Source organism: Centroberyx affinis, unplaced genomic scaffold (assembly GCF_046629955.1).
Source record: "Centroberyx affinis isolate AG114_WGS23_722 - 3 ecotype Tasmania unplaced genomic scaffold, CSIRO-AGI_Caff_v1 ptg000374l_1, whole genome shotgun sequence".
NCBI classification, from domain to species: domain Eukaryota; kingdom Metazoa; phylum Chordata; class Actinopteri; order Beryciformes; family Berycidae; genus Centroberyx; species Centroberyx affinis.
Genome location: NW_027279043.1, coordinates 1 through 13,644, shown reverse-complemented (window position 1 = coordinate 13,644; position 13,644 = coordinate 1). Strand labels below are relative to the sequence as shown.

At 43.3% G+C, this 13,644-nt stretch overlaps 1 protein-coding gene across 1 annotated transcript; it reads right to left on the bottom strand.

Moving 5' to 3' along the window:
• Positions 1-8,778: 8,778 nt before the first annotated feature.
• On the bottom strand, positions 8,779-12,851 carry LOC139641466 (cell division cycle and apoptosis regulator protein 1-like; the record flags this gene model as incomplete). Its single annotated transcript, XM_071515877.1, has 9 exons — positions 8,779-9,864; positions 9,968-10,173; positions 10,706-10,888; positions 11,098-11,218; positions 11,421-11,567; positions 11,650-11,741; positions 12,024-12,153; positions 12,249-12,482; positions 12,660-12,851. Coding segments are annotated over 9 exons (1,386 nt in total), but the record flags the coding sequence as incomplete, so codon positions are not given.
• Between the last annotated feature and the right edge of the window lie 793 nt (positions 12,852-13,644).

Below are 13,644 nucleotides of genomic sequence, written 5' to 3'. Positions count from 1 at the left end.
GGAGCCTCTGCCACAAGGAACATATTGCTGCTAAAATGAGAACCATTCCCGCCTGAGCTCTGAAGAGAGGCAGCCCATTAGGCCGTGCTTTTACTGACACTTTAACAGGCCGCCTCAGAAGCACAGACAGACAGACACCTCATATATCACAGTCTCAGAAAGCCCGTGGCTTTGGTTTCAGGAGCACTCAGGCCCTGGAGAGGGGGGCCACCCTGCCTCAGTGTGGTATTAGGCCCGGTGCGGGAACAGGATATTGCGCTTCCTCTGTACATGAAAAGAATACATCACCTTCGTCTACACAGGATGAATTATGTGCAGTCTCTCTGCTGGGAAGCAGAGTTGAGGAGAGTGGGGTGAAGTTTGAAGGCAAAGGCAAGGACTTGAGTCGCAGATATTTTGTGTGGTGTTATAGAGTTGAAGAGTTTTAATTAGGAAAAAAACAGCATATTGTGGTCACATTTTAAAGCAAATTACAAATGACATCACCTTCCTTTTTGGCTTCTTTATGTTTGCAAATTTTACTTCAGTTAATATATGATGATTCATAGCCATCTACATCCACTGATGATTGAAATCATGGTATTACACACACAAAAAAAGATTCATAGCCCTGTTTGCATTATGTGATGCTGTTTGCATTGCATGGAATTCTGTAGGAATTTCCCCATTGTTTGATAGTGTTAACTTCCTCTAGATAAAAACAGACTTTGTTGGCACACATGTTGTTACATCTGTTGGGACAATGGGACTCGACCTGCCCGCCCGAATCATGTTTAAAATCTGAGGGCTCTTTCTTCCAAATGTTTAGTCTGCCGGTGGAACTGATTATCATGAAGCAAAGTTCACCAACTTACCATAATTATATGAAATACTGCACTCTGGCCCCCTGATTTTCAATTAGCATGCATGTCTCTCTCTCTCTGGGAATTGAAGCAATTTAAAGGTCGTATCAGGTGTCTCTCAAGGATGAATGACCACGACGTGATCATACTGTATATTTTAAATAACATAATGTCAGTGAACCACAATGTTGAACCAAAAGTCTGAGCCTCTACATACATGCCAAAACATCTGTTACTGCTACAGAGTCTTGGCTCTTGGGACATATTCTGACTAAAAAGCCCCCAGAAGGCTTCACCTATACCTCCCTGCCAAGAATAAATATGACCCAAATCATCCTTAAATCCCACCAGGATTCCTGCACATGAGGCCACTCCACTGGATACTGAGGCAATATATATACATATAGACTCAGCATCGGTCTTACAACCTTTGTGGAGGGTGTGCCCCCTCTTTGTTGATGTTACCGGCTTAGGATGGCACTAAGGAATGTGGATTTCCTTAGTGGAGAAAGGAAAAGGCAAGGGTCAGCGCTGCATCATATTGTGAGGTCAGGGGGATCATTAGAGGGTCGGGTATAGGCTATTTATTCACTGACCTGTCAATAAGCTCATGCAAGCAGGATACATATAAGGATATAGCCATCTGAGAGAACTAATGAGACTGCATAGGCAGCATAGGCCGCTGTAGTAACCGTGTCCGCATATTTCAGCTAACAAAGTTAAATGGAAACGCTGTATGTTATCACCACGCCTATTTACTTGCCTAAATCCTTCCAGAGGATGTTTAAGAAACATGAGGATGGGCTCCCTGTGGGGAGCGCTGACTCTAATCTTGTTACAGCAGATGGAGAAAGCTGGAGGATGGTAGACTCACAAAATGCCCTAACAAACATCTAGGTGAAATTCAGCCAAGCGAGCTGAATTCCTAATCAGATGCCGTGCAAATATAGTTGATTTGACACCAAAGTTATTTCTTTCCACGATCAAAATTGATACTATTCCTTCATCAATCATGCTTAGTTCAAATCTTTTTTTTATTCATGCTTTTAAGACTTTCAATCTATGTGCATGAGAGAACATGTCTCAGCATCAATCGTACTCTTTTTACGATTTCATTATTTCAGCACCCTGCCATTGCAGCCAAGATCAAAGGAGGAGCGGACTGGTTTGTGTTCAATCTCAACAGTGTGTATTGACATTTAAGACAGTAACAGATGCATGCCTGAGTGCTTTAGAGCAGAAATCAATGCGCTTCCTAACTCAAACCTGCAGGAGACGTTCATTTCACAGAGTGAATGGGCAGCCAGACAAGCATAATGAGAGTGGTTTTTGCCATAAAACGTGATTGCTAAAGTCAGAACTGTAATTGAGTCATCTTGTTTTAATAACTCTAGGACAGAGAGGGTATCCAACAAAGCACTTAGTCCCCAGAGGAATAATATTGCTTTTACATTTTTAGCTTTTTAAAGACATTTCTGCCTTATTTGATTATGCAATAAAGAGAGAGAGAAATGGAAAGTTAGTTTTTGTACTATAGCACTGTTTACTGTACATATATACTATGGGCTGAGAAGGTGGTGAGTGAGCTGCAGGCTGGTTTACACCCACATCCTCTCAGAGACACACACACACACACACACACACACGCACAAAGGCCCTCTGGACATGCTGAAGATCACAGCCATGTGAGAGATGTCTACAGCTGCACTTTGAGGCTGTGTGAGAGTGCGAGCGGGTCGGGGATTTAGTCTTCCCTTTCTTCCAGCAGCAGTGTGCATTGTGGCAGCCCCATCCATACACACACTGTCGAGTTCACAGGTGCAACCTACTCTCATCAAACACTGACCTCCATAAAGCCATAACAGTTACTGTCTGTTACCAAGAGGCTCTCTGTGTTCCCAGGTGATGCGTTTCTCATGGCTCAACTTAGTGGGTCAACAGACACTACAGAAACAGAAGGCTGGTTTAGGCTTATTCATTTAATGTGCCTACAGTATGTCCACATCTAAACTCATTCTTGGAGCCATGAAACCATAGTCAAAGCAACATTTTTCCTATTATTTTTTGGCATTGCTACCCTTTTTGGGGGGATTTTACATTTAAAGAGTGACAGGTAACATAGGTGGAAGGTGGCATGCAATACAGATGGAGAGATGGAATCAAACCCACAGCAAATGTAATCATTTTGTAAGACCCATATTATCTTTGTTTTCAAGGATCTTGAAATATACAATGTATTAGGAACATCTTCCTGATATTGTCTTGCAGCCAATCCACATCTCAGTTGTCTCAAAGCTTAAAAATCCTATCTATCTACATCTCCTCCTTTGTGATTGGTGTAGATTAAATAAGGGAAATCAATAAGTGATAATGGTTTTTACCTGGATTCAGCTCATCAGTGTGCTTTTCGAAAGAGCAAGTGTCCCTAATATTTTGTACATTCAGTACATGTGCACAAGGTTCTTGGCAATGGACCCGCTTTCTAAATTCGCCTGAAGTCGGACGTCATTGAACTGATTGGCCAACTTTAGCAAGATGAAGGCTGATTCTGGTCTGTGATGTGTCACCTGTCACCGAATTAACATCCAGACAGCCACACTAAATGTATTAAACCGGGATCTGAATGGCCAGAGCTTTGAACTGAAGAAGCAGAGCCTGAAAGCTGCTATGGTAATGTGACATCAAAGACATGTGCAGCATATGAGCTTCATTAGTTGAGCACACCGCCAGCAGACGGAAGAAAAAAAATGCTTACTGTTATTGAGTCAGAGGAGGATCCATGAAATAACACATGCCCATGACCTTGTAATAACACGCACGCACACACACACACACGCACTCACACACAGAGGACACCCTTGTTAGGAAGAGTACGCTCCCACCGTTCTCGGCGACCCCTCCAAGGTGACCCGGAGCATGCAGGAAATGCCTCACGGTGACTTCCTGGCCTGATTCAGAGCGTTTTGCATTTCAATGAGGAAGAAGGGCAGGAAAGAGAGCTGAAGGACGGAGGGAGAAGGAGGGAGAGGCAGTTTGTCAAAGACAGCAGCCGTCAAGTGGGTTGCAGATGCTTGTTCTAACATATCTTTAGTGGCATATTAAAGGACTACACTGACTTTTTGGGAGTTTGGCCCGTTGGCACCTTACCCAAGATGTGACGAGAGGGTTGGCACCAAAATCATCTCTGTGCCTCCAGTAGCTAGCTCCTTCCAGTGTGCATGCTAACACTTAAGCATACAGGATAAGTAACCGTAGGCAATTTGATTTGATTTTTCTATAAGCTGAAGATTCATGACTTCTGAAAACCAAATCTCAATCTTCATCATTAGTGATGTCCATTTCAAATCAACAGTGCTAAAACTTTAGCTTTTTGGCCATTGAGCTCACTTCATGTGCAAAGAAAAACAAGTTACACCGAAATAGAGTCATTTAAATGAACTAACCATCCTACACTAGAGCTGCTACAAATTCCCACTTTCCCACTTTTAGGATAGCCTAATGCTAATTGCCTGTGATTAGGCTACTTAACATACTGTATGCTGAAGCATTAGCATGCGTACAGAGCTGGTTTTGGTGCTAATCCTCTCGTTGCATATTGGGTTAGGTGACCAATATGGGTTAAACTCACAAAAAGTCAGTGTAGACCTTTAAGCCTTTAATCAGGTAAGAAGACAGAAACTTAGAACACGTTGTCATGAGAGAAACCAATATTCACCATTAGGCAGAGGAGTGGAAAGACAAAGAATACAAATCAAGTGTGTATTCAAAAGTCATTCATAATTATGTTTAATCACACATCTGAGCCAGACAGTAGACAACCCACCTGGCACTTCAATATAACATCTGCAGAGCTATGAATGACTGGGATCTATTGTACCAACTGGCCTGAATGGAAATGTTTCCTGTGTCTACCGCACATATTGTTTCTCCATAGATGTTTTGACCCATGTTTGCATGCACCGTGTCAAAGCTAGCTATGCAATTTCACAATGGAAATGTTTGTTTTTCCAAATTGCAAGCTGGTACTGGCAATCTTTGGTTCCCACTATATGATTATCTTATTGAGTGACATACTTTCCTTCAGGGCAGCATGCAATGGCAATTAGAGAAAATCTGCTTTTCCCCCAAAGTGTAGATGCTAAGCCAAGATGAATGCTATGCTTTGTGTAGCTATTGTTAACCAACGAAATATGAAACTTGCTTCGAATTGATGCGAAGCGGTGTACAGTTGCACTGAAGTGGCTCCAGCAGTACAGCCACCTGATTTTGCAAGCCCTATAAAAGTGTTCCAACTTATACCTACACCCTGCACTTGGGAGGGAAACTAGTAGCAATGGACTGCGCTGTTCTCCTGGTGTTCCTGGTCTTGGGAGGGTCGTCCAGACGGCACAGAGGCGAGGCGTTCCTGTGCTCCCACTGGGAGACGCCCCAGAGGCATGTTGTCAAAAACAACCGTGGAACTTTCTCACACTGTAACCCAGTATTCCCAGGGAAAGGCCTTGAGAGAGGATCGTTTCCTCAACAACCGCACCACTTTGCTGTCCCGGTCCTGAGGATACAGGGTTCCTGGGGCAGGCCGCTCCGGCCGAACAGGGCCCCTCTCTTCCAGCGGGGGCCCGGGGTGTCGGGGAGACAAGGAGAGGCCGAGCAGAGCTGCTCAATGCAGCCCCTCATGTATCAATTACCTAAAGTATCAAACAGCACGTAAGAGGGCGGTCGGCCTTGTTTGTTTGACTTTGGTGGGCAGACGTCTTCTGGCAAAACTCAGAGGAGACGGGCGAGGGTGAGAGGACGGGACAAACAAGCTGAGAGAGAAACCTGGCTTACCCCAGAGGATATGAAGGAAGCTGGGTCATTTGTTGTATGAATGACTTATCTCTATTACAATTCATCGCCCAGGAAATTCAAGTCTTTGCTGCACAATACAGCGAGACAATTAATTATGAGTAAAGAATAAAATCTTACACAGACACTCTGAGGTAAAAAAAGAAAGTTCACAAAAAGACTGAGCATTTACTAAGACAACACCAAAAGACCGTTTGGTGGTTTTGGTCAGAGTTCAGTCAGATTCAGTTGGGTTTTGAGGTTAAACTTTGCTTTTTTTGATACAAAAACTAACATGGGTTTATAATACATCGGTTAGCTTGGATACATTTGGGCTCAGAGCTGCATGTCTGTCCCATCTTGTCACCATCGCTGGCAGGAATGCCAAGAAACAAAGCAGAGAGCAAACAGACAGTGACTCCTGACAGGTTATGAAAAGCCGACCCATCAGGACCACAAAGGCTGTGTGTGAGGCGGGGGAGCCGGCTTTGTCATGGTAATAATAACTCTGGACTTTTGACATGCACAGCGGATGGTAGTTAACGGGGAAAAGAGTGATTTGCCGAAGTGCGGAGTGTGTGACAATGTGTGACAACGACGGGGAGGGGAGAAGAACCAGACGGGGAAGGGTTTGACTCATAGATTGACGATAGGACAGAGTCACCAAGCAGACCAGCAGGCCCTTGAAATCAAACTGCAAGGGCCCAGAGTAACAGAGAACAAGGGGGGAACGGCATAACCAATACCTCCAAAGACAGAAATTGAGCACACACAGATCCACTGGCATACGATAAAGAATTGTGTAGCAGCATTTCAACTTTTTGTGTTAATGCATAATGGAATATGAGAGACTCTTGCAAGATACTTTTCTGACAATGAGAGCAGTGTAATGTCATACCACATCTGCACATGCTTTCTAACCCCATAACCCCACTCCAAGACTTCAGAAGCCTTATTTACATGAAAAGCGAGCATCAAGGGAGGGGGCAGAAACGGCAACGTGATCGGTTACTAAACCAAACTCCCTCTTTACTAACCTTGGGTGCCCCCGCCCCTGAAAAACATCGACCCCGCATTGAAATGGGCTGATTGTCCACAGACCGGGCTGTGAGTGCAACTCCCACCCAAGCCCTTTGATAGCGGGGGGTTAAAGAGGAGAGGCGGAGAAGGGCCACAAAAGCCTTCTGTTGCAGCTTGGGAGTGGGGTTACCTGCCCTGCTCTCTGTGGCGGGCTCCAATTTCACACGTCACATGTGCATGCATACGCATAAGCATAAGCACATATGCACATACACTCACATAAACACACACACACACACACACAGAGCTGCTGCTGCTGCTGGAGTTTGGAGGGTATGTGTGCATTTCATTCCTCGGGGAGAAATTAGGTTTGTATGTCACCCATTCAGACATCAGGACAAAAGCAGTCACATAACCACAGCGCTGGGTGACAGATAGTCATTGTTCCCTAGGAAATGACATAGGCAGGCTGTCGAAAAACTGGACAGGGATGTTTCCTACGAAGTCAGAGGTTCCTATTTTTTTTTTTTTTTTTTTTAGTTTAACACAATGTGAACAGGATCACTCTTGGTGGGAGCTGATCCAGGATTCACTTGTAACTCAATAAAAGTTCACAGCTGCAGGACTGTGGGAAAATAAGACAGTGGGTTCAAATGAAAATGTGGGGAAAAATACTGATTACCCGCTGGCAATTAATGGGATACAAAAGCTCTAAATTGATGAAATAAACTGTGACTGAGAAATAAACCAATACAACATACAAATAAGTGTGATATCTGTGCCTCCTGTTATGTTTGATGAGTAAACAGTGGTGTGTTGTGTAGGAAAGACAAAAGTGATTATTAAATGGTAATTCACTGGTGATACCACATTTAAAACTCTCATTCTAATAATCCCTTATGTGTGTGTGTGTGTGTGTGTGTGTGTGTGTGTGTGTGTGTGTGTGTGTGTGAGTGTTTACATCTGAAGGGAGTGGTGAGAGAGGAAACAAAGCCTAGGCCAGTAGCCAGCATTACATCAACAGGAGGTAAACACACTCCAATCACTCAAAGACATAGAGGCCTTTAAACGTTTCAAAGAGATGTCTCAGGCAACAATGGCTTCAAAGGTAAATGATCTACAAGAGGCTGAGAGGCAGGACCCTCCCTGCTCCGCTCTCTAGTCCGTTCCCAGCAGTATAGACCGAACCCAAGACAATATATCACATAATTAATATTCCTTGTCCAAAACCATCTCTGTCACACCCATAAGCTCTACCTGCAGCCAGAGGGATAATGTTCCTGATAAACGGCGTGGAGCAATCTGTCTTGGACTTATCACACTCTCCTTCATGTCAGAGGGCTTAGATCTGCGTGCCTTCAGGAAACCTCAGTGTGATCAAGATGGCACCTGTTCTGCATTGCAAAGCGCACAAAAGTAAACATCTGAGTCAGCTAAATCTGACAATTTTGCATTTTGCCACCGACAAGAGAATTGAGCCTGAGTCTTTTTTTCAGCCCAGTATTGGGTCCTTAACCCTCCAAGGGAAACAAAAAAACATGTTGATGTTTCTGAATCTGTGATGGAAACTCTCTTTGAGTGAACAACTGGTTTCTAAAATGTGCATCGGGACAGCTCTTCTACAACAGGGTAAATTAAGCAGTCGGTTAGCTCTCTGCGGCTGTAATTCTGCATCTACTGCTGCCCCCTGTTGGTGAGTAGAGCCATCACAAGGTTCCATATTTTTAGTTTTCATGATTTTGTTTTCAAATATGGTACAGCTCAGGATAAGAATACATTTTTCATGATGTTTTGCAAGTTAATGTTTGTTTAAAAGGGGATTTATTAGTTCTCACAATACTGGACCCTGATTGGCCATCAACACCAAATGGTCTAATTCAAATTCAAAAACTTAAATTTAAACATTCAAACAAAATGTTTAACAATATCTTCAAACATCTTTGATCATATATGTACATGTGAATAGAGGCAAACTTATAATTCCTTTATTGGGGCCCTGTTTAATTGTTTGCATGAAGGAACGGCTAAATGAAAATGTACTACTTGTCATACAAACAGTACCAGAAAATAATAAGACACATTATTAGTGTTAAAATGAACCACTTTAATTTTGCACAAGACATCCATAGAGTACATTGTCAATAGAAAAATAAAATTGGCTGCTTTGGGGCACAACTTGAATTCAATTTTGGCTCTTTTCCAACCCAAAACAACTAATGCACAGAATTCAGAGATGGACTTCAAAAACGTCATGTCTTTTGCAGCAAAGATTCCTTCAGCATCCCAGACATTCATCGAGCTTATCGTTTGGTTCACACGTAGTTCCATTTTCAACAAACAGAAGACAAACTCCCAGCAGTAAAATATGAACCGCATGACTGCAGCAGTAGTCATGATGTAGCCAAGAGGTCGAGGTTCGTCACAGGAAGGATCATGCATAGCCGTGTGTTTTAAGAGAGAATGGAAGGCAGTGAAATCAGCCAAATAGAGGAACTACAAACTCAGTGTGTTTATTGAACACAGTTATTTAAACAGCGGATGGGGATGAGGAACATGTTTACAAATAAATTCTGTCTGAACATCAGCTGGAACCCACTCCCACCCTCTGCCATCCAAAATTAGTTTCTTTTAAATATACTTTTTATGAATTCTCTTGCACATAAATAGCATCATTATTGCTAATTAGAAAAAACAAAATCTCTGATAAGTACAACTCACACATACTGGCAGAAATCTACATGTGGTATTTTAATGGCCACAATGATAGGGTAAAGCAATAGCAAAAAAAATATTTGTTAGCAACTGAAGTTATGAAAAACTATGAAAATAAGCTTTTCAATTATTTAATTCTCATAGTTAAAATCAGGATGCGGCACAGTCTAGGTAACAAAACTAACTCCTTGGAAACAAACCTATGAAACACAGAAACTGAGGTCAAATGAACACAAGGGAACTAATTAATGAATAAATCTATACATGTACTTGGGAAACAACAATAGGTCCAAATAAAAAGGAGTCAAATTATACTTGTTTAGTGCATATTTACAGGTTGTTAAGAGAGTCAATGTCACAGATTAGATTCATTTAAAGGTGTCACTCATTCATCAGCACCGTTCGTTTGAGACGTCCGAGTTTGATCGCCAGTGACTTTATCAGCAGGCTGCTCCGACTCTTGATCCTAGGAGGGGAAGAAAAACAATCAGTGAATTTGAATCTAATGAACAAAAAAAACCCCAACATAATAGTGAGACAGTAACTTTGCTCATTTTAAATCTTGTCACCTTTTTCAGGACTGCCAGCAGTTCTTTGACGGTGGCGCTGAGGGTGTTGGAGGTCTTGTGCAGCTGGTCGTGGAAGCTGCTCTTCTGCTCCTGCGTGGTCTTGAGAGAGTCCTCAGTTTGGCTCAGCGTGTTCTTCACCTCCTCCAGCTCCCTGGACAGCGTCTTGTTGGCCTGCTCCAGCTGGCCCATCGCCTTAGCATCGTCGTCTGGAATGAGGCCACAAGACAAAGTTAGGTGGGACGTCCAGTGATACGACATCAAGAAGCAAGTTCAGGTCAGCTGAGAGTGAGATACACTATCTACTTAATAAATCAAAAAGGTTTTACCATTTTGAAAATTTAACCTTAACCAATCTTCACTTCTTAGCTGAGAGTGTTTTTAGCTAGTTAGCTGTAGGTTGCAAAGCCACAAATGTACAGTGGGACTGTACAGAATCTAAACTAGTTTCTCTTTTCCATTCAGCATTACCAATCAAAATTAGCACTGCTGGATCCTATTCTAACTTCTTATGTGGCAGTTGACCATTGGGCCGATAGCAATGTGCCAGTCCACTTAGCAACAGCAATCACACGAGAGAGACTGCCAAATGAAGTGAGACTGGGCTCTGCTGTAGCAAAGCTCAAATTGAGCCAGATCACTGTCCTGGTGGACTACTGACACAGAGTGTAGCTTGCAAATGAGACAAATAAAACATTTGAATAGACAATACTCTACATGACACATGATTCAAAATCGCACCCATTTTGGCATCCTGCACAATGAGCTTCTGTTCGATCTCCTCTCTTGCTTTCTCAGTCTTGTCCAGCTTCTGCATCATGCTGCCGATGTCCACCATGGCTCCGTTGTACACGATCAGATTACCAGACTCGCTGGCTTCTGACTGAGCACGAGCCTTTGGGGCTGGGAGGAGTCCTCGGTTACCTGGGAGAAAGAGAATATTTAAAAAAATTAGTTAGCTAAACCACCCCAGCCACATTTGGTCAGCTCATTGCATGAAAATTAATGTTTAGACATTCAATTTCAGATTTAGTGAACCAATCACTGTGCTCGATTACCTTCAACCTACTTTCATAGGGCACTAAGACTGTATTAAAAAGTTGGCAGAAACATGCTCAGCCATATTAGCTCACCTAAAAGGTTGTCTAGCTGGGCGCCATTAAAGGAAGGAGCAGGCTCATCTTTTCCCCTGTCCGTCAGTTTACGGTAGTAACAAGACTCTCTGACCACCGGTTTGTTCAACAGCTTCTTTACCTGGAAACAGACAAAATAGACGTGATAGGAAGGATGACTTGTGGCAACAAAACATAGGAAAAAGTAAACCATCTTTAAAAATTCAACTCCCACACAACAGAACTGTATATGCCAAAATCTACAGTGTTGGCAGCCGACACAAGTACAAATGACATTAAGTACAAACAGAACCGAGAATGAAAAAAGTGGAGTGTGTGTGTACCTGAGCGCGAGAAAGGTGCAGGCCCAGTGTGTACATGATCTCCTCCAGGTCTCTCTCCATCAAATAGCCACAGTGGCTCTGGTCAAAGTAGACAAACGCCATCAGCAGCTCCTTGTTGTATGTGACCATCTGCTTCTTCTCCTTCTCCTGGCATAACACACACAACCACGTTCACACTCTACTCTGAGTCGATGTCTATGTAAAGTGTGCTTACGACAATAAACCCCACCTTGTCTTTAGAGGACCTCTCCTTTGACGACTTGCGGCCATCCTTGCGGTCGTCTTTCCTTTCTCTGTCGTTAGAATCGTCATCATCCTTATCTGAGAAATAGAAAGATTAAGAGAGAGAGAGATGGAGGGGCAGAAGGACAGAGGTTGAACAGTGGCATCGTCAAATTTCTAACCGTGGAATGTAATACATGTTCACTCAGAAATAAATCTCGAGGCCTCAGATACTGTGGAAATGTTATCCATCACGTGTTCAGAGTGGTGCATGATTTCTCATCATCAGCCAAATCATTTTGTGGGAAATTCCAGAATAAATCTTTGGTTGCATTTTCAGGCAATTCCTTGTTTAAAAAAAGAAAAAGAAAGAAGTAGTACCATCATCGTCGTCATCGTCTGCATCTTCGGCCTCCATGGGGTCGTACTCTTCAGCATTCGCTGTGCTGCCCTCATCCTCATTCTCGTCTTCGTCACGAGACTCCTCCTTCTTCAGGACCTTTTCATCGTCCTGGTAAAAGACATGTATCATACGTCGACATGAAAGCACACACAACTTGTAGACTTTTAGGTAAATAAAAGACCAGGTCTATTTAAGAGGCTTACCTTCTTCTTTTCATCCTCCTCTTTGGCCTTCTTCACCACTGGTTCTTCATTGTCCTCTTCTTTTTCCTTCTTTACTTCACGCTTTTCAGCCTCCTTCTTTTCTGCCTCTTTCTTGGCCTTCTTCTCCTTTTCCTTCTTCTCATCCTTGGCAGGAATCGCAGCAAGAGCTTTATATATGCGGTAGCCAAAGTCTCTCTGTAGCATCTCATTAAACAGCTCAGCAAACAGGGAAACCTGGACAGAGAGAGGGGACAGTGTAAAGGCAACCTGAACAGACAAAAACGGCAGTTTGTGAGATACAAAACAGATGCTACTGGTTTCATATTCACAAACAGACCTTTCACACTGTACACTTCTTTCATCTCCGCTGCAAGGCAGTGTAAAACAAATGCTGTGGCCAGGGCGTCTCACCTCAAAGGAGTGCTCCTTGTTGTCCTCCAGCCTGTAGTCCAGCAGCACGCTCAGGGACATGACGCTGCAGTCAAACTTGCCGTTCTTGGCTGCCCAGTTGGGGTGTACGAGGATAGTGGGCTCATCGGGGAGGATGTAGCGTCTCTCTCTCCGCTGGCGCTCAAGCTCCTCCAGCCTCTTTCTCTCCTCCTCCTACCAGAGACAAACACACCAGTCAGAAGTGGACTTCTTTTCATAATGGCATCATTATGTAAGCAGACTCTGAATTCTAAAAAGGATTTATAATGTTGAGTAGACTGACAAAGTGATCAGCAATCTCATGCCTATTGACACAACAAAAGGCACAAGCCATGATGAGACACAAAACTCACCTCTCAATGACACTTGCATTACTCCGTCTAGTAACATACAGACTGTAGCGCTGCCACCATTGCCAAAATGTTTATACTACTTTGATACTGTTGCGCAAGACTTTTTAAAATGTTCAATACTTTCACCTAATATGTTCTACGAGATGAAACTGACTGAAATATGCAGAACCGGAGTCTGGTTCTTGACATTGGACTGGAGCAGTCAGTGCAAAATTCAACCGTCAAACAGCTGAAAACACAGCAAGAGCGTCTTTTTTTTTTTTTTTGAGTCCACCACATCCTGAACTGAATCCAAGCCCACCCAGCCTGGCTGACAAAACTGGTGCCATGAGTGAAATATGGAACTATTCTGTTTATCGAGCAAACAAAGACCCAACCAACATATCAAAATACGTGTGCGGTAACTAGGCATGGTCCGGTTTCCGGTTTCAAGGTATACCGCGATTTGAAACGGCGGTATGAGCTGTCCCCCCCCCCCCCCCCAAATTCAAGTTAACGTTGTCTTGAAATTAACTTGAGCGTGCATCGGACAGAAACCATTTTCCACCGGCAGGTTCAAGGAGTCTTTCATGGTCATGGGACTAGGGATTTACTGTGCCTAGCTAGCTAGCCTA